This window comes from Camarhynchus parvulus, chromosome 28 (assembly GCF_901933205.1).
Source record: "Camarhynchus parvulus chromosome 28, STF_HiC, whole genome shotgun sequence".
NCBI lineage: Eukaryota > Metazoa > Chordata > Aves > Passeriformes > Thraupidae > Camarhynchus > Camarhynchus parvulus.
The window spans coordinates 5,236,284-5,257,225 of NC_044598.1; the positions used below are offsets into that span (position 1 = coordinate 5,236,284).

At 42.5% G+C, this 20,942-nt stretch overlaps 1 protein-coding gene across 2 annotated transcripts in view; it reads left to right on the forward strand.

The window, feature by feature from the left end:
- The window catches only part of ELAVL1 (ELAV like RNA binding protein 1), a 50,361-nt gene extending 29,759 nt beyond the window's left edge, over window positions 1-20,602 (forward strand). The window contains exons 5-7 of one of the 2 annotated variants that reach the window (XR_004061418.1): window positions 2,007-2,232; window positions 9,504-19,091; window positions 19,849-20,602. Coding sequence is in view for 1 of the 2 variants with exons in the window: in XM_030966549.1 (XP_030822409.1) it covers window positions 2,007-2,232; window positions 9,504-9,828 (551 nt within the window). In the remaining variant the exon portion in view is untranslated. Of the gene's footprint in view, window positions 1-2,006; window positions 2,233-9,503 lie in introns of both variants that reach the window. The other variant, XM_030966549.1, reaches the window with a different exon arrangement.
- Window positions 20,603-20,942: the final 340 nt, after the last annotated feature.

The following is a 20,942-nucleotide window of genomic DNA, read 5'->3' on the forward strand; positions in this document are numbered from 1 at the left end:
CCTGGTCCAGGCACCACTTGCAGGTGTTTGGTCAGATGGTGCTGCAAATGTGACTGTGCCTCAGAGAAACCTTGGTGAGATCTGGGGACTGACATGACATGGTTGAGTGAGGAAAATCCCATCCTGCCTGGAGAGTGTTATTTGTTTTGACCAACTCTGATACCTGCATGGCCCTGTCCCTAGAGCTGGTTATCTAGGAATGCAGCTGTAATGAGAAGCAAGAAAAAGACTGGTGGAGCACAGCATACTTAGTAATGCAAGTCTCATAACTAGTCATCCCTCTCTGACAATCTGTGGGATCTGGAGAACATCTGGATTTGACAGAGCTGTAAAATGAGATGACAGAAATCATACAAATAAAATCTCCAGAAGAATACTGTAGTTTTCATGGATGTGCTGAGGCCTGATGCTGTGTAATTCAGCTCAGAACACACCACCTGCTTTCCCATAGCCTTAATAATTCATTGACTGAAGAGTGGGTTCTGTTGCATCTCACAGTTAATACCTGAAAAGCCTGGCTTGCCATCCCACCAGGAATGTAGCTGTGCCTTGGCTTTAAGCCTGCCTTTCATATCTTGATCTGCTCCCACTTAAGACACATTTTGATTTGTACTTAGCTGTACCTTCTCACAGAGATGGTACTCCAGCTTTTGAAAATTATTCTGTTTAAAAATACGCTTTCTAAAATATTTACATTTTAAACGAATGCTTTGAGAAGCACTAGGATGAGAAGCATGAAAGTGGAGGAGTCACAGTAAGCTGAGCTCAGAGATAGCCTTGCTGAGTTCTGAGTGAGGCTGCTGCCCTGGGCCTTCCCAGGGTGGGCCATACCCTTCCCCTGGCACGGAGGCTGATCTCAGTGGTACCTGAGCACACAGGGCTGTCGGCTCTACTCTGGTGAGCCCATGTGTTGTTTTTTATCAAAAGGCAATCACACCTTGTTTGCTTCAGGCCCAGGTCTTGACATGTAGCATTTCCTTCTGTGAAACAGAAAATGATCCTCAACTGTTACTAACAACAGTTTATGATTTTGTGGTTTATGATAAGATTAACTTCTGTATCTGGCTTTGAAGATGTTCCTGGGTGGATGTGAAGAAAACAAAGTATCTGATATGTCCCTTTCTGAAACAGAGCTAATGAAGTCCTACATTTACAGTCCTGGCCACAATACCTCCTTTGGAATGGCATTTAAACAAAATGTACCCTTTTAGCTTCACTGTGATAAACGGTGTTTTCAGCCTACGGTCAAGTCACAGATAAGAAGCAAGGGGAGGAGAGGAGAGCTCACAAGGCATAACTTGTACCTCAGTCAGAAGGAGACAGCATCCAGGGACTGGGACTAGGAAAAAAATACACAAATTTTTAACAGCTGTGATATTGGTGCATTCAGTACAGCTACCAAGAGGTAATTCTTCATTGATTTTAATGAATAAAAATAACTTAGGTGCCAGCTGGAAATAGCGTATGTGAAATTCTGATCTCTCCATTAAAAAAGGTGGAAATCCTTTATTATAGTCAGACATTTGTTCCCTCATCTCTGAACCTGAGTGTGTTTCTAGCATGGAAAAATGAAAACATTTGAAAAAATGTTTATATTCTGTGTTTGCAGATGCTCTTTAGTGATAAAGTAATTGAAACTAAGGGGTTTGGGTTTGTTTTTAACCATCTGGAGTTAATTCTTTTATTTAATTTAAAATGTTGAGGAGTTTGTTGTGAATGGAAATGTCGGTTGATGATGAATATAATGGAATTCTACCACATATTTTTTAAGTGTTTAGTCACTGTGGTTGTTATAGCTGAAATGAGTACGTTAATTTGTCTTTGGTTTCTTGATTTTGTACTTTATCCTCCAGCTGCCAAAGAAATATAAATGTAGAGAACTTGAAAGCTGTGACCATAGAAATATTGAACTTTTTTGGGTTTTGTTTTCAAAGTTATTTTGAGTTTATCCTGAACTTCAATTTTTTTTTTTTGTTTGTTTGTTTTTTTATTGGTTTGGTTACAAGGTTTGTCCAGAGGGGTCGCATTTATCCGGTTTGACAAAAGGTCAGAAGCAGAAGAGGCAATTACAAATTTCAATGGTCACAAACCCCCAGGTTCCTCCGAGCCCATTACAGTGAAGTTTGCAGCCAACCCTAACCAGAACAAAAATGTGGCACTGTTGTCGCAGCTGTGTCATTCACCAGCTAGACGGTTTGGAGGGCCAGTGCATCACCAGGCACAGAGATTCAGGTAGGTTAGGAGGAATAAATGCATTTAAGGCTTGCTCCTGTTCCCATGGTTGTGTGGGGAGCTCTGCCCCCCCAGCTGGGCAGTGATACCTTCACTGCAGCGTGTGTGAATGAATACATAGTGCACTATGTGTCCTCAGTGTTATGTAAAGAAACTGTTGCATTAAAATATGATTAAAGAAAAATCTTACTTGTAAAATTTATATTGAAATTAGTGTTTAAAGGTACCTGCACTCTGGTGTCTGTTTCCACTACTGGATTACAGTGAGGGGACAGCAGCAGCAGGTTCCAGGTGGGTGTTGGTAGGTGCCTGTCTCAACAGATCCCCGTTCTGTGGTTTATATATCTGAACACAAATAGAATTTGGCAACTAAATTAAAGCTCTGAATGGTTGGTTCCAGCAGGGAGGTGTTACAATAAGAGAGGAAAACCTTATTTCTGATGAGGAGGTTCTGTGGGATTCCTTCCTGCATTGCAACCTGTGCAGGGTTCTGCCTTCCCTCAAGGCCTCAAGAGTTTACTGATGAGAATATTGAGCAGTTGCAGCTTCCCATCTGCTCCCAGGGCTGTAGAAGACACTGTGCTTTTGCCATAGAAAATTGCTTTGGTTGCTTTGAATATGAATTGCTTGAATTGGAAGTGCCTTGGGTGTTCATGGAGGAAGCTGATGGTCAGAGGGTGGTCTGGAAAATGCAATGTATTGACTGGCTTGCAGAGAAGCAATAGGCTTTGAGATGATATATGTTTCTGAGAGTAGTGGTTCCCTGTTGAGAATTTACTCTTTTTTTTTTTTTTATGTTCTACTATAAGAGATCCAATCAGCTCAGTAAAATTGGGCTGAAGTCTCAGCCACCTTTTAGCTGTGCTGCTGTTCCAGTGTTGCTGTCTCCTGTCCACAGTGCTGTAGCTCAGCATTTTGAGCACAGCTCTGTGTAATGGGTCTCCAGCGAAAATTCGTACTTTGTAGTCAGTTGTGGTTTTATACTGAGAGCGGTTGAAGAGTTTGCCCAAGGAGACAGTGAAGTTTCTGTCCTTGGAGATGCTGAAACCTGCCGAGAATTGATACCAAAAGGGTTCATCTAATTTCTACTGTGCCTGTGAAGTTTTAGCAGAAAACAGGGTATGTGGGATCTGCTTTCTCAGCAAGGATGGTTGGAAGATAAGGGGAAGACATCTGGCTTAGGGATGCAGCCACAGCCAAAACAAGGACTGAACCTGGGAAATTGGGGAGAGCTTTATGGTAATGAGCAAAATATGGACGTGGTGACTGTGTATAAGCAACGCACTTGTGGAAGATCACGTGCACACAAGGTGGAGTTATCCCCTGTGCAACCAGGCCTGTAATGAGTAATGAATGCCCTTCTGAACACTACCTTGGTGTTAAAGAGTTTTATTTGACCAGTTTCTGGTGAGTTTCAGTGACAGGATGAGCCTGAACAACCTGCTCCAGGTGCCTTGCTTCGAGCAGGGGGTTTATTAGAGGATTTCCAAAGGTTCCTGCCAGCCTCAGTTGTTCCTCAGTTCTCTTCAGCTGTGGCCCAGGGAAGTCAGCTCAGGCAGCTCCTCGTTTCCCTGAAGCAGTCACCCAGATCTCCACACCAAACCTCCTAAGCCACGCCGAGGAATGAAATTCTGCATTGTTTGCATTTAGGTGAATTATTAAAAAATGAACACACCTGCCCTTTGTCTCAACCAGCGCTTCAGTGTGTCCAGATCCTACTCAAATCTTTTTCATTCTTAACGTTCTTAATTTACTTGGACATTTTCATCATCATTCTTCCCCCTAAAATCAAAATACCAGGATCAAAATGCATCAGAATAAGGAGTGCAAATAATATTCACATCCATAATTAAGAGGCCAAATACTTTTAATTCAATCCTGTAACGATCACTCAGAAACAATAAAAACTATTAATGTATTTATAGTGAGAGTTGCTGGTGAAACTAAATTTAATAACCAGTTTATTCATTATTCTCTTAATGTACCATTTAGAGCAGCATTAATGTCAATTGTGTGCATTTCATAGAATCACAGACTGGTTTGGGTTGGAAGGGACCTTAAAGCTCAATTCATCCCACCCCTGCCATGGGCAGGGACATCTTCCACTATCCCAGGGTGTTCCAAGCCCTGTGCAACCTGGTCTGGAACACTTTCAGGGATGGGGCAGACACACAGAGTGTTTCTGTAGGCTTGGGGTGTCACAGTGGGGGTTAAGAGGAAGAAAATGCTGTGTCTCTGTTCCATTCCTGCTGCCCTGGGAGCTGTGTCCTGTGCCCAGTGCTTGTTTGGCAGCACACCTTGGCCGGCTGCTGCTCCCAGTGGCAGATCTGCTGGTGGGGAAAGAGCTAAAGATTTTGGGGTCCACAGCCTTGCAGAGGTGGGAATAGAGCAGTTGAGGTACGGCTGTGCTTTCAGGAATACGCTGTGGACACAAGAGCCCCCAGTTGACCTGCAGACACAAGCTCTTCATCTCTGCCTTGTCACAGACTTGTGAGAGCTGCAGCACTTACTGCAAAGCTTCCTTCTCTCAGTCACTCGTGCAGGCACGTCTGTACACACATGCACAATGCTTACACCATGGGGTCATGGAATTATTAAAGTTGGAAAAGACCTCCAACATCATCAAGTCTGTCCCACAACCCTTTGTATTTTTCTTTAGTGTTAGCTGCAAGTTCTTCTAGTGAGTCTGTCTGCCTTGAAGGATGCTGAACTGAAGGAGTTGTGGTTACTCATGCTGTGGTTGAGCTCAGGAGTTTGGGCTGAGTCTTGTTTGTTTTGGTAGTGAACAAGACATGATGACTGGATAAGCAGCTTCCACAGAGCCCACAGTCTGTATAAATTAAAGTTGTGATCTCTGCTCCACAGAGGTTGAATACGTAACCTGATATTTTGATTACATTTCATCTCATTTCATCATAATCCCTGTAAATCCAGGTTTAAACCTTTAGTATCTAATTTGTAATTATTCATTTCCTACAGATATTTCTCCAACCCTTTGTTTAATGTTCTTTTAATCCTTTTGAGTTCCTGGGGTGTTTGTGGCTCACATCAGGAGCTGGTCTTAGTGCTGTGTCCCACTGGATTCTGGACTAATTCAAAGACCCAGACTCTCTGCTTCCATCCAGAGGGAATGATGCCACAGCATGAGGTTGTGTCTGGAGGACAGATAAAACATCTGGGGTGAGGGTTTCTTTAGAGTGTAAGATTGTTTACTTCAGGAAAATAGCAGATCTCCAGGTGCTGAACTGTGATGAAATGGAGGGGTTTAGCTCCTATAGCTTGAGGAGGCTGCTCAGGACCCCTGGAAGTCCTGTGCTTTTGCAGCTCACCAGAGCTTTATACCAGAACAACGTTCTTTCAAACCTCAATTATTGCCCGTTCAGCTGATACTGCTTTCAGACTTGTTCGGGGTTGGAGCCAGTTCCCAGATCCTGTAATGGGCATAACTATACCAGTATCAGCCATGAGTTCTGCCCTGAATGCCTGAAGGGAGCCATTTCTGATAGTTCTTTGATCCACAGGGAAATGGAAGAAGATTGTTTAACCCTGTCAGTGATACGGTTGCTTGGACACCTCCTGTACACCTGCTTGTTATCACTCCAGTGAAATTGTTTAAATTTTCAGTTTTTAAACCAATTTATAATTTGAATGCAAGCTGTGTGTATTGAGTAGAAACCATTTCATCAAAGTTCTGGAAGAATATGGGAGTGAAACCCCAGTTGCTTCTGTTCTTCCTTACATGGTTGTTTGACCCAACACCCTGATTTTTTTCAGGCTTAGAGCTTGTGTCACTGAGTTCTCAACAAGATTTGTGTTGGCCACAGCAGATCTTTTCTGTCTGTAACAAAGACAGCAGAACAAGTTGCTTGTCAGAAGGACATTGTCAATGTAGCTGAACTCCTGCTCTTTGTAGAACTATTAAAAAATAAAAAGCTGCCAAGCTCAAGTGCAATGGAAACACAAGCTGGGATTAAAACTAATGTTCCTGCTTATTGGCATCCCACCCATGGTGCTGTATGGAACTGTCCTCAGAGTGCAGGTAAAAGAGTTCAGCAAAACCAGCACAAAGCTATGTTAGGGGAGGTTTAGGTTGGATATTAGGGAAAGATTCTTCCCCCCAGGGGTGCTGGGCACTGCCCAGGCTCCGCAGGGAATGGTCCCAGGGCTGCCAGAGCTCAGGAGCTCTCAGGGTGCTCAGGGTGGGCTGTTGGGGTGGCTGTGCGGGGCCAGGGGCTGGGCTGATGATCCCTGTGGCTCCCTTCCAGCTCAGGAGTTTCTGTGGTTCTATGAAAAGAATTTATAGGACTTGCATATACCTGAAAAGAAACTGCTTTAATTTAGGAGTATCATTTCTGAGATTACATCCTCCAGTGAGTTAATCTAATCTCAGGATCTGTTAAATGAAGAAGGCTGTCTGTCTAATGGCAGAGGGAGCAAAAGGTCATTGATAGAAACGAGAAGCTTATAAAGTAAAAAAGAATTATGGAAAATACACTCTTGTTGATACCTAATGCCCCAAGATGTTGGTGTATTAGGTTAGCATGGCTTGAAAGAACCATCCACAAATAACACTGGCTACAGACTCTTTGGGAGGTTTGAAAAAGCAGTGTGGAGGAGACAGTGTAAATATAATTTCAACAGAAATGAGGACACCAGCTGTAAGTGTGCTAAGACTGAGATTGTTCAAATTACAGTATTAAAGGAATTTTAAAACTACTTTCTCTGCAACATCCTGGATCTCTGTTGGCCTTTGTGTTTGCCATGGTAGGGCATTCTTCTAAAGATCCTTAATAAGTGTATCTTCCTAAAGGTCATCTTAAATTGGCGTGGCCACAAAAATCTGTCCCAGTAGGACAGAGAGCTGTGTGTCAGCTGCTTCAGCCCTGCTCATGCAGGCTGTTACCCTGAGCTGGGTGAGAGATCTGGGGTCCCTCTTGTGCAGAGTGAGAACAGACGTTCATCAGATTAGCTGAATAATATTTCCTACAGGTTGTTTTGTTTTGTTTTTGTTTTGTTTACTTTTCTAATCTTTTAGAAACTTCTTTGGTTTTACCCTGTTTTGTTTGGTTTGGGTATTTTAATAAACCTGTAACATTTTTTTGAGACAAAGCGGGAAGGGAGGACAATCTGTTTGAAGATAAGTGTATCCAAAAGCAGAGGTACTTGGTATTTTAAATAATTTTGTCTGTTACAAGCATTTAGATTTGTTTTCTTGCATTTAACACCATTGCTCTTCTACAACTGATTGCATGGGATATGCAGTATCATGATATGGTGTTACCTGGGCTCCTGGGCAGAGCCTGAGCCTTTGGAGCAGGCAGGGGCAGAGCTATACTGACTGCTGGAACCAACATCAGGCAATTCCGAGCTCAGTGGTTTGAGAAGGGATTCAGGACTGGTGATCTGTTGAGATGGAAACTTGACAGATATTAAGATAAATTCATCCTACCAGATTATTACTCACTTGGAAAGAAGCTACAGAACTGAAGGTGTCTGTCAGAACAAGTAAGTGTATCAAGCATGCAAGCACAGGAACGTTTTTATACAAAGCCAAAAGAAATACCAGATGTGTCACCTCTTCATCAGATCATACGGGTTGGTATGTCTCATTCACCTTGTGGTACTTCTAACTGCTTTTTCAGTTTGGCTGTAGTACAAGGCTTCCCAAAGTTCTTTTTTCTTGGGGCTGGCTGTCAGTGAGCTACTGCAGCTCAGCACTGTCCCACTGTGCTCCGGGAGCCCCCAGGGCTGCAGAGCAGCACCGAGGGAGGGATGGAGTGACATGTGCTCTGGGGACAGGAGAGTCCAGGAGCTCAGGTGTCCAAGGCAGGGAGCTGTGAACACCAGAGAGCCTGGGGGAGATGGGCACTGAGTGGTTCTCGTGTGTGAGTGCACAGTGTGTGTGTGAGTGTGTGTGTATGAGTGTGCACTGCCATCCCTCTGCTCCCCTCCCTCCCCGTACTCCTCGAGCCCTCCCTCCCCGAGAAAGGCAGCAGCAGCTCCTTGATGCAGGGCAAGAAAGAGTCAGAGGGGAAGCATTTGGCACTTACTGCAGCATTCACTGCCCAGACATCCCTTCCCTGTTTCCTCCAGGTCAGCAGAGAATCAGGATCTGCCACCGCCCTGCTCTTGGCAGAGAGCAGCTCGTGTACCGCTTTTAAGGGGTTTGCAAATCACCAGTGGTACACCTCAATTTGGGAACCCCTGGTATAGTATCATTATATTTCTATGATCACATGACCTCATATTTTTAAATAATAAATAAGCACAAGGGTTCAAAGTGAGTTTTTGACATTAACCTTCGCATTTCCTGGCCTTTGAGTGCTTAGCTGTGCAACCCTAATATTGCACTAAAATATTCAGAAGCTTTGATTTTCTGGAGTTTAGGCCAGAAATAAAATAAAGGGGAATTAGAAATGTGGGTTTTAGGGAAAATAAATTAATACAAAATGAGACATAAAAAGGAGAAGATTTTTGCTTTTTGTTATGCATGAATCCTGCTGAGGTATTGTGAAGGAGGCAGGATTCAGGAAGAATGGGTAGGTGATTTAAAAAATCCAGTTCAGTAAAGTCAGATCTGAGTTTTCCTGGAAAAATTATTAAAACCATCCATACACACTGGAATAATAAAGCTGCACTGAGCCTGCTCATGTTGTGAGTGTTTGCCTGCACCTGCTGCCTTTGGGTGGAAAGGGAGTAGGTTTTGTTCTGCTTCACAAAAGAAGAAATTAATACATACAATCTCTACTCCTAAGAACCCAGAACACTCATCCCCTGCCCGAGCAAATCCAAAGAAACTCTTTGACTTAAAGAGTTTCCCAACATGTTCTTTTAGAGGCAAGAAAAGGAGCACGGGGTGAAAGAAAATCTCCTTCTGTCAAATAAGTGGGAGATGCCTGGGGGTATCTGGGGCCTCTGGGGAGGTGCTGCCTGTGCCCCTGAACTCAAGCAGTTCTGCAGCAATGCCCTGGACACTCAGAGCGGCCTGGCTGAGTTCAGGCATCCATCCAGGTCCCCTGGGAAGGTGATTATGTAAGCTTGCCTTGCCTGTTTCTTGCCTATTTCTAAGGATAGTTCCTTGTTGATAAAGCAGTTGGAATACTTAACTTTTTTTTTTTTCTGGCAGCTGTCAATTTGATTGTCAATTTGAATGGGGAAACATTTATGTGGCGGTTTTGATGTGCCATGTATAAAATATTCATTCTCAGTTGCTTCCCATTCAAGTTAATTTGCTTAATTGAACATGAAATATTGTGCTTTTTATTTGCTAGGTTCTCTCCTATGGGTGTAGATCACATGAGTGGGCTTTCTGGTGTAAATGTTCCAGGAAACGCATCTTCTGGCTGGTGTATCTTCATCTACAACCTTGGTCAAGATGCTGATGAGGGAATCCTCTGGCAGATGTTTGGCCCCTTTGGTGCGGTTACCAATGTGAAAGTTATTCGAGATTTCAACACCAACAAGTGCAAAGGTTTTGGTTTTGTGACCATGACAAACTATGAAGAAGCTGCAATGGCCATAGCAAGTCTTAATGGCTACCGCCTGGGGGACAAAATCTTACAGGTTTCCTTCAAAACCAACAAGTCCCACAAATAACTTGCTCGTGCTTTTTGTATGGAATAGATAATGGAGTGACAGAAGTTGAAACATTTTTGTTAGTGTAAAACTCATTTTGCGCCAATTTTCACAAGTGTTTGTCTTAGTCTAAATGAGAAGTGAAAAGGTTTTATATTCTGGGATGCAACTGACATGTTCAAATGTTTGAAATCCCACAATGTTAGACCAATTTTAAGTTCCTTTAAGTTATTTCATTTAAAACATGTTAAAAATCCCCTGAAATCTTAAGTAGATTGCATTAACTAGACCCTCTGGATGGTGGTAAAATTGAAGCATGCTTTCACTTATGAGACTAACATTTGTTTCATTGAATGTTGTCTGCAAAAACTGGAATTTTCTGAAAAATATCAGGATGAATTCATTAATTTTCTTTGGGTTTATGTTGTTCTTCCTACCCATCCCCCTGTCCTTTTGTTCCCCCTCAGTTTCAGTAGTATGGAAGAAAAGTTGAGAAATACTAATGTTTTAGTTGACAGTAAATTGTTTGATAAATTAATATTCATTACTCTGTGTCTAGTTGAGGATCAGGCTTTTTAAAGTCAAGGTCTTGTAAGTAGTAGCATGCCAGCCTAACTTTAACACCATTGAGGAGGTAAGTTGCACACTGAGCAGTGGCCAAGCTGTCCAATTCACAGGTTTTAGAAACAAGACTTTTAAAACCCACTTTGAGAGCAATGGACCAAAGAGTTTCAAAGAAACTCCAGGAAGATTTCAGAGTCAAAATGAAACTCCAAAAAAGCGAGTGTGAATATATGTTGCTACTTTACCAGACTGAATCTCTTCTGTCCAAATACTTAATGCATGGTGCACTACTTACTGGTACATTATAATGCAGGAAGATACTTACTCATTTTCCAAGATCATTGTAGTTGGAATTCCTTTGGCAGTTCTATTTTGTAAAGAAAAACCAGTTATAAACATTTGAGCATTGTATTTCTCGCATCCCTTCTAATGAGTGCTAGTTTTTCTATTTTAATAGGATTTTGTTTTGATAACTAGCTTTACTTACTGAACACTCAGCAGAAAAGTACTTACAACTTGCAAGTTAGATATTAACCAAAAACCCCTTTGATTTGTAGATTTAAAGATTAATCCCCCAGGTTTTCTGCAGACTGCCTTGAAACTTTGAGTTGTTCTGTTTCTGTTAATTTTCTTTTGCTTTTTTGTGTTTTTTGTTTGTTTTTACTTTTGCATTTAAGAACATTAAATTTGATTTTGTTTTGCTCAAATTTTGTTTTGTTTTTTATTTTCTGTTCTTTTTTTTGCTAAGTATTGCACAAAGTGTCCAGCTTTCAGAGTGCTGTTTAAGGAACTGTAGCTCCGCTTTAAGAGAATTTTAATTTACTGCTTTGACAGATGAGTAGAAGAAAAGAGTTTTGAAACAAGCACCACAATAAATCTGTCACATAGAAATGAGTGTCACAGACTGATGTAACCCTCAGGTGTGCTTGGGTAGGAAACGGGGAAGGCTGACCATGCCCGTGCAGGTGTTTGAGCTGCTGTGCACAACTAGAGACTTGGCTCTGGTGTTTTTGTAGGCAGGGCAGGTGTGGAAATGAGGTCTGTGGCAGTTTAATGCGGTGTCTCCTTGTTTTGCCTGAATCTCTACCAGCCCCAGAGTTCATTTCCAAACTCGAGAGGCCAGTCCATGCTCCCTGCTTGTCTCACTCCATCCCAGCTGACCTTGCCTTCTGCTTGCCGCCGTTTGTCTTCTCCTTGTCCTCTCCCTGCCATGGGACCTGCGCAGCCTGAGGGCTCCCTCAGCCTCCGCATGTGGCTCAGCTGGTGCCCAGCTCCAGGGAGGACCTGTGGGAGCTGCTGATGTTCCTGGAGCTGCCCAGGACATATCTAAACCCTACAGATAGGCCTTGGCCCAGCGAGCAGCCTTCCACTGAGTTTGAGCTTGTGTGCACTGAATGCAGGTGGGATTTTTCCTGTTAAAGCATCCAACCTTGCCTCTCCTGCCAGTCTGTTCCCTCCCCATCTCTTGAGATGCTCGGTGGAACAGTGACTGTGACACAGCAGCCAGGCCACTCCCACCCCCCAGAGCTGCTCTTGGCTGTCAGAGGTTTCCTTCCATCAGTTCATCACCATCCATTTATCACGTCTGTGATTATTTCCTTTCTGCGTACAAGGAGAGCTTGGGAAGCGTTCTGGGTGTCCTCCCAAGTTAAAGCTGTGTAGTACAGAGAAGTTCTCTTACATGTCCCATCATTGTTGAGCCCTGCACTGTCCTGTTCCACAGGAGTGGGCTGTAGTCATTCCCAGTTCCTGTCATTTTCTCTTGCTTTATTCCATTTAAGATAAATTTGCTGCTAAACTGAAATGGGAGCTGGTGTTTATCACAATATTTAGCGGGGGTTCAGACTTCCATCGAGTGACCCCCTAAACATGACTCTGTCAGTACTGGTTCCAAGCACACTGGCCATGGCAGCAGCGCATTGCTGTGCTGCCACTTTTGAAGAACCCTGTTCTCTTGAATGCTTTCTGGCATCACTGTTCCTTTCTTTTTCCACTGCTTCCCTATTTGTCCATCTCTCATTCTTTGCTAAGTAAGAAGGAAATGCAGGATATGGTTTAGTACTGCTACTACAACAATCTCTTTTAGGAAAGGTCTGATTCCAGCTTTCTTTGATAGTTGCCCTGATAATAATATTCAGGCAATTGGTATGAGCAAAGCACTGCTGCTCAAGTCAGGCAAAGAGGAAAAAACTCCTGCTAATATCCAGAGCTGATACCAGAAGTAATGTATGATTTGTGCTGTTCTAACAGTCAATAAAATCTTGGCATAAATAGCTGAAGTCCAGAAAAAATTATGTATGTATACTCGATGATTTTGGTCCTAAACCAAAATGCTTGTGCATCCTACTATTAAAGACCAAAAGGAAGCTTCTGGGCGTGGAAGCTAAATTCTAACAAGACATCTACCAGGAGTTTTTCTGCCCCAAAGGTAGGAGCAACTGGTTTCCTCCTCACCCTGCTTTGAAGCTCTCACTTGAACAGACCTGTTTCGAGAGAGTTTTTGGCCTCTTAATTCTCAGAGTGCTCTGCTTTTTCATCCATCCATTTGGTGGAAGCCAGGTGTTTCTATCAGGTGATGCCTCTATCAGTAAGCACTTACAGGATCTTAGTAGAACCAAAGGCTGTCTCAAAGCAGGGGTCTCACATTGCTCGTGAGATTCAGTGGTCTCATTGAGGTAGAGAGTTCTGAAAAGTCTTCATTGCTGGACTAGGATGTGATAATCAGATTCTGGAGACCTGAATTTTTTGGTCTGTACTGTGAGATGTGCTACAGGAACAGCTGAGATGGGAGTGTTTTAGAGTCCTTTAGAGTAGGTTAAGAGTCTCTTGGGACAGCCCCTGGTGCAGGTTCTGAAGGACCAGGTGTAATTTCTGCTGAAAACACAGCTGTCTCAGGGTCTCGTGTGTAGATGCTGAGGGGAGTCTCTGCATTTGCTTCCCAGATGTCCACATGAATGGAATTCACCCCAGTGCAGAACGCTGGCCATGAGCCTCAGCACCTGTAAACCTCCTGTTAACCCTTAGCATATAGGGAAATCCCACATAAATATGGAAGAGGAATCTCTGTATGTGCTTGGTGTGAGCTGGCAAAGGCACATGCAGATCCTTCAGGTGAAGGGCTGGCAACACCAGAAATCCAGATGTGAGCAGAATCAGAGCAGCTCAGTGTGTTCAGTTCTCAGTTGATTCCCTGTTAGGTGGTGTCTGTGCACTGAAGTGTTGGATTTATTTTATTTTATTCTTCAAGCTGCATTATCATAATATTTGATTTACTTGAGCTGCTCCACTCTCCTGTCAGAGACTGGCCAGTGCAGTTACTGTTGCCTCCTGAGCCTTCCTCTGCCAGTCCCTGCATCTGTTCTAGCTCTGGGGCTGGGAAAGGCTTCAGGATCCAGCTCTTAGGGTGAGGGGAGAAGTCACATCACCACAGCGGTGTGTGTGGCCACACAGCTCTTCCTTCCATTTGCTTGGATATATTTTTTCTACATCTGTATCATGTGAGTATGAAAACCATGGAAAATCCAGAGACAAGTCACTGGAGCAGGATAAATTGTCACCTCAGTGAACACTGGTTGGTCAGTGTGTGGTCACTTGCCCTTGTCCAGATGACCAAAGGGTATTTGCATGGAGAGGACACCTATTTTTATAGGGGGATTGAACATTGCAGTAATGTTATTTATACAAAGCAGTTGAAAGTCTTTTTTAAAAAAGTTTTTTAAAAAACTTGGTATCATTTATAGAAAGAATATCCAGCAGTCAAAACCAAAATGATGAACTAACTGTAAAGGTGATCCATTATTTTAAGGCTGAGTTTGGAAAATGAATAGTCCTTAAGGTCCTTCAACATTTGTTACAATTCTATGTTGCTTTAATGTTCTGGGTAAGGTAAATAAAGTAGAAATTCTTCAAATATTTCAGGAGAGATTTTTTTTCAGTGCATTTTAAATGGCAATAACTCAAGTTCCTTTTTGGATAGTTTATAATTACATATGTGCTTTAAAAAAACAAACTTGGAGAATGTCCCCATGTTTACTTTTCTAACACAATATACAGGTCATATGATAAACTGTTTATTTAAAGTAGCTCCTCTGATAGCTCTGCCTGCAGAAGGTTAGAGTTTGTGGGAGATTTTTAACACACAGCTCTTGTGAGCTGCTGGTAGCCTGATTCAATCACATAAACATGGAGCAGTTTGTCTGGAGGCTGCCTCTGCCAGAAGGTCACTGTATTTTTTATTTCCATATTGAAGAAATGTGTCCTTTTTAACTCTGTCGATGAAGCACCTTATTGTTACATTTCTATGTTTAGGCATCTACAAGTAGCTTTAGAGGGAAGGGACCAAATTCACCTTTAGCATAAAGAAACACCAACTCCTTGAGCTCTCTGAGTGGAGCTGCATTGTGTTTTGGCTTTTTCTCATTTTGTTTTTATTTTCCAAGAGCTGAATTTGTCACCTGAGGTATTCTAATCTCTATTTGGAAGGAGGAGAGTCTTTTTGTGCCTTCGGCAATTCCTCTAACGTAGCTCTGTGCTTCTCAAGGTTGGCTGCTCAGCACAGTAGGATGGATAAATCCGGAACTCAAGAGGCCAGTGGTTATTTTCTCTGATTATTGTATTTATTATTACTGGGTTTCTCCTTACTAATATAAAAAATGAAAAATGTGGAGTTCATAAAAAGGGTCTCAGTTCCCTCCCTCTCGCTCGGAAGAGGCGGTGCCTCCATGACAAGCAGTGGATTGAAAATCGCCGGTCATTCCTGAGCGGCCGCTCGTAGGTTGATCAGGTACAGCGTCATGTCAGTGCTTGCTGTTTGTAGTAGTCTCATGTAGTCAAACAAAACCAAACTCAAAGTGTTACTTTCTCATTCTACATGATTTAAAACCAGTCCAAGTCTTTATGATCTCTACAGCAGAACTCACCACCCCATCGGTGGGTTTGACATTCAGCTCTGGAGATTCCTTCTAGATCACACTCGATCCAACAGCAACAAAGGTTTAGAAATATTTTTCTGTTGAGTGGAGTTTTCAGCACTGAAATTCTCTTTTGTTGCTAATGATGGGAAAACAGTAATGGTAGAACTGCCACCTGAAACCTTGGAAAATTGCTTCTCTGTTCACATTTTAGAATCTCAATATTCTCCTACTGTTGTTCCTTATTTCTGAACATTTTTGAGCAAGTTTTTAGTGGTATGGCTGAACTTTTTCACTTGGTCATTGAGAAGAAAATGACTTGAGACATTTGAAACATAAGTTGGGATAAACCTTTATTTGATGAGTAATTTGAATAATATTGTACTTCTAGTCTTTTTATTGATTTCCTTTCCTTTAACTTATGTAATCTTTTGTTTATAAATTAATCTGTTTGTGGGACAGAAGGTTTTATCAATTGCTTTCCATACTGTACAGTATATGGTTACACATTTTGTATATTTAGTGTGTTTTTAAGTTATTGATTTGTTTTATATCAAATAATTTATTTTTCAGGTACCATTTTCATTTAAACTTTGTTTTTACATGGGTTTACTTTAAATAAAGTATGACACTGCTTTCCAAATGTCGAAAATGAAGTTGAATCCCATTGTGTTATTTTGAGATGATTTATGTAAATTAACTTATTTTAGAAATAACTGCAAAAATGTACCAAGTTCATACTTTGGTTGTGCTTCAATTCAAGTGCTTGGAAATTCTCTGCAATGATTTTTGAGCAGTTTGAAAAAATTGAGTTTTCATATTGAAACAGTTCAAAGATTTGTTGATGAAGCAGCAGTTTTGTAGAATCCTGTGGATGGAGTTATGAACATTGTTTTCTATGTGGATTTTCAAAATTAAATGAAACAACTCATAGATATTTTACACTGGTGTTAAGACTTAAATGACATTATCTATGTTAATAGTGCAAGGAGTTTTTGTACTTTTGCCACATGTTCATGGCTGGTTTTGTTGAGCACTTGTTTGGAACGTACTTGGGATGCTTTTACTTGAGCCTTGTTGAGGGGTGATGTACTTCAAAATAGAATTAGGCTTTTACGTAATTGTTCATATTTTGTCTTTTTTTCCCTGCAGGATTTGGATTATTATTGTGCAGTTTGGAATTTGACATGTTTTCAGAAGAATCTGAACTGTGTTCAGGAATAGGCCAATCAAGGTTCCTCCACTAAAGATTTTGTAACTTGTGGCCTTGTTAGAAAGATGGAATTAAAAGAAGGGGCTTAGTTTCCTTTTTATTTTTCAGGGAAAAAATTGTTGTCTTTATCTTACATTTTTCTTCCTGATTAAACCAAACCCAAAGCCCAGCTATACTGTTACTCAGAAATGTGTGTGAAACTTCTTCAGGGAGCTTCTGGGGAAACCCCTCATGTTGGCCCATTGGAGGTTTAGGTTGGATGAAGATTTTCTGTGATTGTGCCGGGGTTGTCAGGCCCTGGCAGAGGCTGCCCAGGGGAGTGGGGAGTCGCCATCCCTGAAGTGTTCCAGAGCACGTGGCTGTGGCACAGGGGTCGTGGGCCAGTGGTGAACACGGTGCTGCTGCCAGCTTGGTGCTTGGGCTTCATTGCCTTAGAGGATTTTTCCAACCTGACAGCTGTGATTTCATGGGAAGGGACCATCAGTGCAGGTCAGGCTCCCTGGTTCCTTCCTTGGGTGAGGCTGGGGCAGGACAGACACCCCAGGTCAAACCCTGGGGGAGGTTCTGTAAGGGGTGTTTTCCAGAAATGCTTCTGAGACCACGTCCTTTTGGTTGAAGGATCGCATATAACCCTGCTGGCTCTGCACAGACTGGGTTCCAGTCTTAGTCCTTTCTTCACCAAAACAAACTTTTAGTTTTAGTAAACTGAAATCTGTCCTGCTGTGTTTCAGCAGGTGCCTCCTGTCCTTTAGTAACAGAAATAATCCCTCTGAGAGCTGGGCTAATTGTTGTACCTTCGACACATTGCCTCTGATTTTTCTCTTAAAGACTTACTGAGAAAAATGATGTAAAGTAAGAGATATAGATAGTGTTTTATGTATGATGTCATGGAACGTGTGGCAGTGCTGCCTCAGCTCAGGATCTCTTCCAACTCGGGAGTTTTTAGATTTGCAGTTATTTTTTCTGTGATGGGAATTTCTCAGTTCAGCACTGTTTGCCATATGGAATTATTTGTTGAGCTAAATTGGTAAAGAGCAGAATTGAGAATTTCTGTTCATACCATTACATCAGTGGATTGTTGAATGTGCAGCATCTGGTGTATTCAGGAATGCTTCATCAGTACTTAGACCTTTCCTGGGTTTTCCTTTGCATGGAGTTGGAACACCTTCCCCATTTTTGCTCCCACCAGAGTTACCAGAGTTCATCCCATGTGGTTGACTTTGCTCATGTTCATTTTGACCACTATGGTATTTTCTATGTTTTTCTTCTATGAAGAATCATGAGGAAAAGATATATTAAATTCCAAAAAGCTTAATAATAGACATGGCCATGTGAAGTTCTAGCCCCTCAGAAATGGCTCTTTTTTTAAAAGCAAACCAAAAAAGTTTGTGTAGACCAATTAACACCCAGACAGGGACTCTGGTTTTTGCAGAATTCCTGGCAGACTCCCTGGCTTTTGACTGTTCCCCCTCCTTGCTCTGCTCTTGTGGTGTCCTCCCTCCAAATTTCACCCCCTTCATTTCCAGAACAGCGAAAGAGGGAGGGAGGGAGAAAAAAGGTGTTAAACTGGTATGTCCAAGAAAGATGTCTGAACCCTTTTCTCTGTATTTCCTATGCTTTAAAAAAAAGGGAGGAATATGGCTGTAAGAAGTGTCCTGGGTCACGCTGACAGCGCACTTGCTCCGGATTCTGTCCCAGCAGTGGCAGTGAGCAGCTATTTAAGGAAAGCCTGGCTGCCTTCCCCCCCTCCCTTCATTCCCCTTGTGCTTCCCCAGCTCAGTGTCAGGGGGGGCCTGAATACCTCCTCTTCTTTAGAATCCTGATTTTTGAAACTGCCTTTCTTTTCCTTAAACTGTCCTCTGCTTCTTCCTGTACTGACAGCAGGAAGAGGAAGTGGAGCATTTGGGAGTGGTTTAACACATCTGTATTATCTGAGTAGCTGAATGAAGGTGAATAAATCACAATGTTTTGCTATTTGCACTGTGACACACTTCCTTTTTTTGTCTTTTTTTTAAGTGTTTATGTATAGAAACAGTGATGAGCAAAATGGGACTCTGAACCTGGTTTGTCAGAACATAACTTGTACTAACATCTCATTAGCAAATAATGTTTCATTGCATCAAAATTCATTTAAACCAAATTTGGCAGTTAAAATACAGATTTTCTTTATTTGAATTTTAAGTGTGGTTTATAACGTTCTGAAGGTTGACCTTTCCAGAGTGAATTGACTTCTTCCTACAGGGCTGGAGCTCCATACTTACAAAGGAGCATGTACTCAAACTAGAGCTTACAAAGAACTGAGTTTAATAAAAATAAGTTCGAGGCTTCCTGTGTTCTCGGCATAGGAATCGGAGGAGCTGTTAGACCTACTTTAACAAACCTGTTAAACCTACTGTTTGAATGTGTTGGAACAGATTCTGCCCCAAGAGAAGGCTCCTAGAGGAGAGCAGAGCAGGAGTGGTTTGGCTTGGGAGCAGAGCTGGGGCAGTGTGAGCAGTGCTGAGCTGCTTCCTGCCATGGGCTCCAGCTCTGCTGTCATGGGAGGAGGAGGCACTGGCAGGACTCCAAGGCTGTCTTGCAGCCCGTGAACAGCTGTGGTAAGTAGCTTGTGCTTCTCAGTCTTGGCACAGAGGAGTTTGGTCTTGGTCTAACCAGACTTGCAGAATTTGTGATTAAACACTTTTGTGACTGTGTATCCTGCTTTACCTTTCTGTCCCAGCTTGTTCCTTCTGCTTTTCATCTTTCAAGAGACACAGAGTGCATATATGTTTGTATGTGTGTGTACACATACATCTAATACCTGTGTGTAATAAAACGTGTAGACTGGAATGACACAATTAGAGTAGGTACACATCTCTGTCAGTTGTGTGTCACTGTCTCTGCTGTTTAGGTGCTATATATAGCACATGTGGAATGACACATCTGCACTGTCCCACATCCTGCACAGTGCAGAGATATATGTCCTTGAAAAAACAAGATTATGTGAAGCTTTCTAAGGCATTGGTCACAACTCTACAGTGATGTGAGGAGCAGGCTGTGGAGGTTTAAGAAAATTAATGCCCATCTTAGGAATAATTTAACATCCCCATTTTTCTAATTCTAGAAAACTGCCCTATCTGTATGTTGTGTCTCAGTGTTTTTCAGCAGTGGTCCTGTACTGTACCATATCACTGCTGCTCAGGGAGCACCTCCCATTCCCTCCTCCCTGTGAGATACAGTGCTGTCACTGGGGGAGTCAGTGACTTCAGAAATCAGTGATTTTGTTTTAATAAGCCACCTTTACTCTGTATTTTCCCCTTTTCTGTTTTTACTGTATTCCATGGGTCTTAATGTTTTAATCTTTTCTTACTGCAGGAGCGGAGGAAGGAAGACAGTTCAGCTGCAAGAAGGACTGTGGCTCTAGAGGGATGGCAGTGGTTGAACTGCGCCTGCCACAGCGCACGGCACAGCAGCCTGGGCTGCATGGCCAGGCCCCCCTGCCCCCTTCACTGCATTCCCCGAGGGACAGCAGGGCTGCTCATGCTTTTTTAGATAAAACATGGCAAAGCTTTGTTCCAGTGTGTTCAGGGCTGCTTTTCTGAGCAACACAAAGTTCAGGTTTGAGGTTTGACTCACTGTGATGTTTGTGCCTTGTTTAGTCACTCAGGTAGCTCACAAAGACTTGCACCAGGTGTTTTATTCCAGGGCAGTGGTGGCGGCAACACTGTAATAGCTTCTGGAAACATTCTGGCTGTGCTGATTTGCATCTGATCTTACTTCAACACAGTGATGCTCAATGCCAGAACAAGAGCTCTGTGATGGAAACTGGTTGAGAAGCTTTGTGCTTCTGTTTCCATCTTGGTGCTCTGTGCTCAACTGTGCACGAGAGCCTCATGTCCTGTTGGACTGCTGGGGGCCTTGAAGAATGAATATTTGCAGTGGAATATTTGCCCTTATTTTAGTCTTTCCACGTTCATATGACAAATCCTTATGTTACAGAAGAACATCTCTAACGTCCACTCCTTGGCATTGGATGTCCAGCTTCTTTGTCATTATCCATTCTGGGTTTTGGGTGAGGGAATAATGAGAGCTGCTTGTATCCAAGAAGGAATAAAACAAGAAAATGACAGACTTGTTGAATTGGTGAGATTAAGGCAGCCTGATGTAATTTGTGAAACATGACAGGAAGGATCCCTCTTGGGAGTGTTGGGGTCAGCACAGGGTAGGGAATTGATTGATAGGAACTGTGTCAGCCCTTTGCTCAGTGAGGATGGTGAACAGCATCTAGTCCTAACAGAAGGTTTGCTTAATTTGCTGCACAAATGAAAGGAGGGAAGGAGGTGTGATGTCTTAACGTGGGCAAGGATTAAGTGATTTTGCTCAGAAATACTTTGGCATTTGGTGCTACAGCTGGGAGGCAGTGGGGCCTGTGTGGCAGTGTTGCTGACTGAGGTGTCATCTGGGCCCTG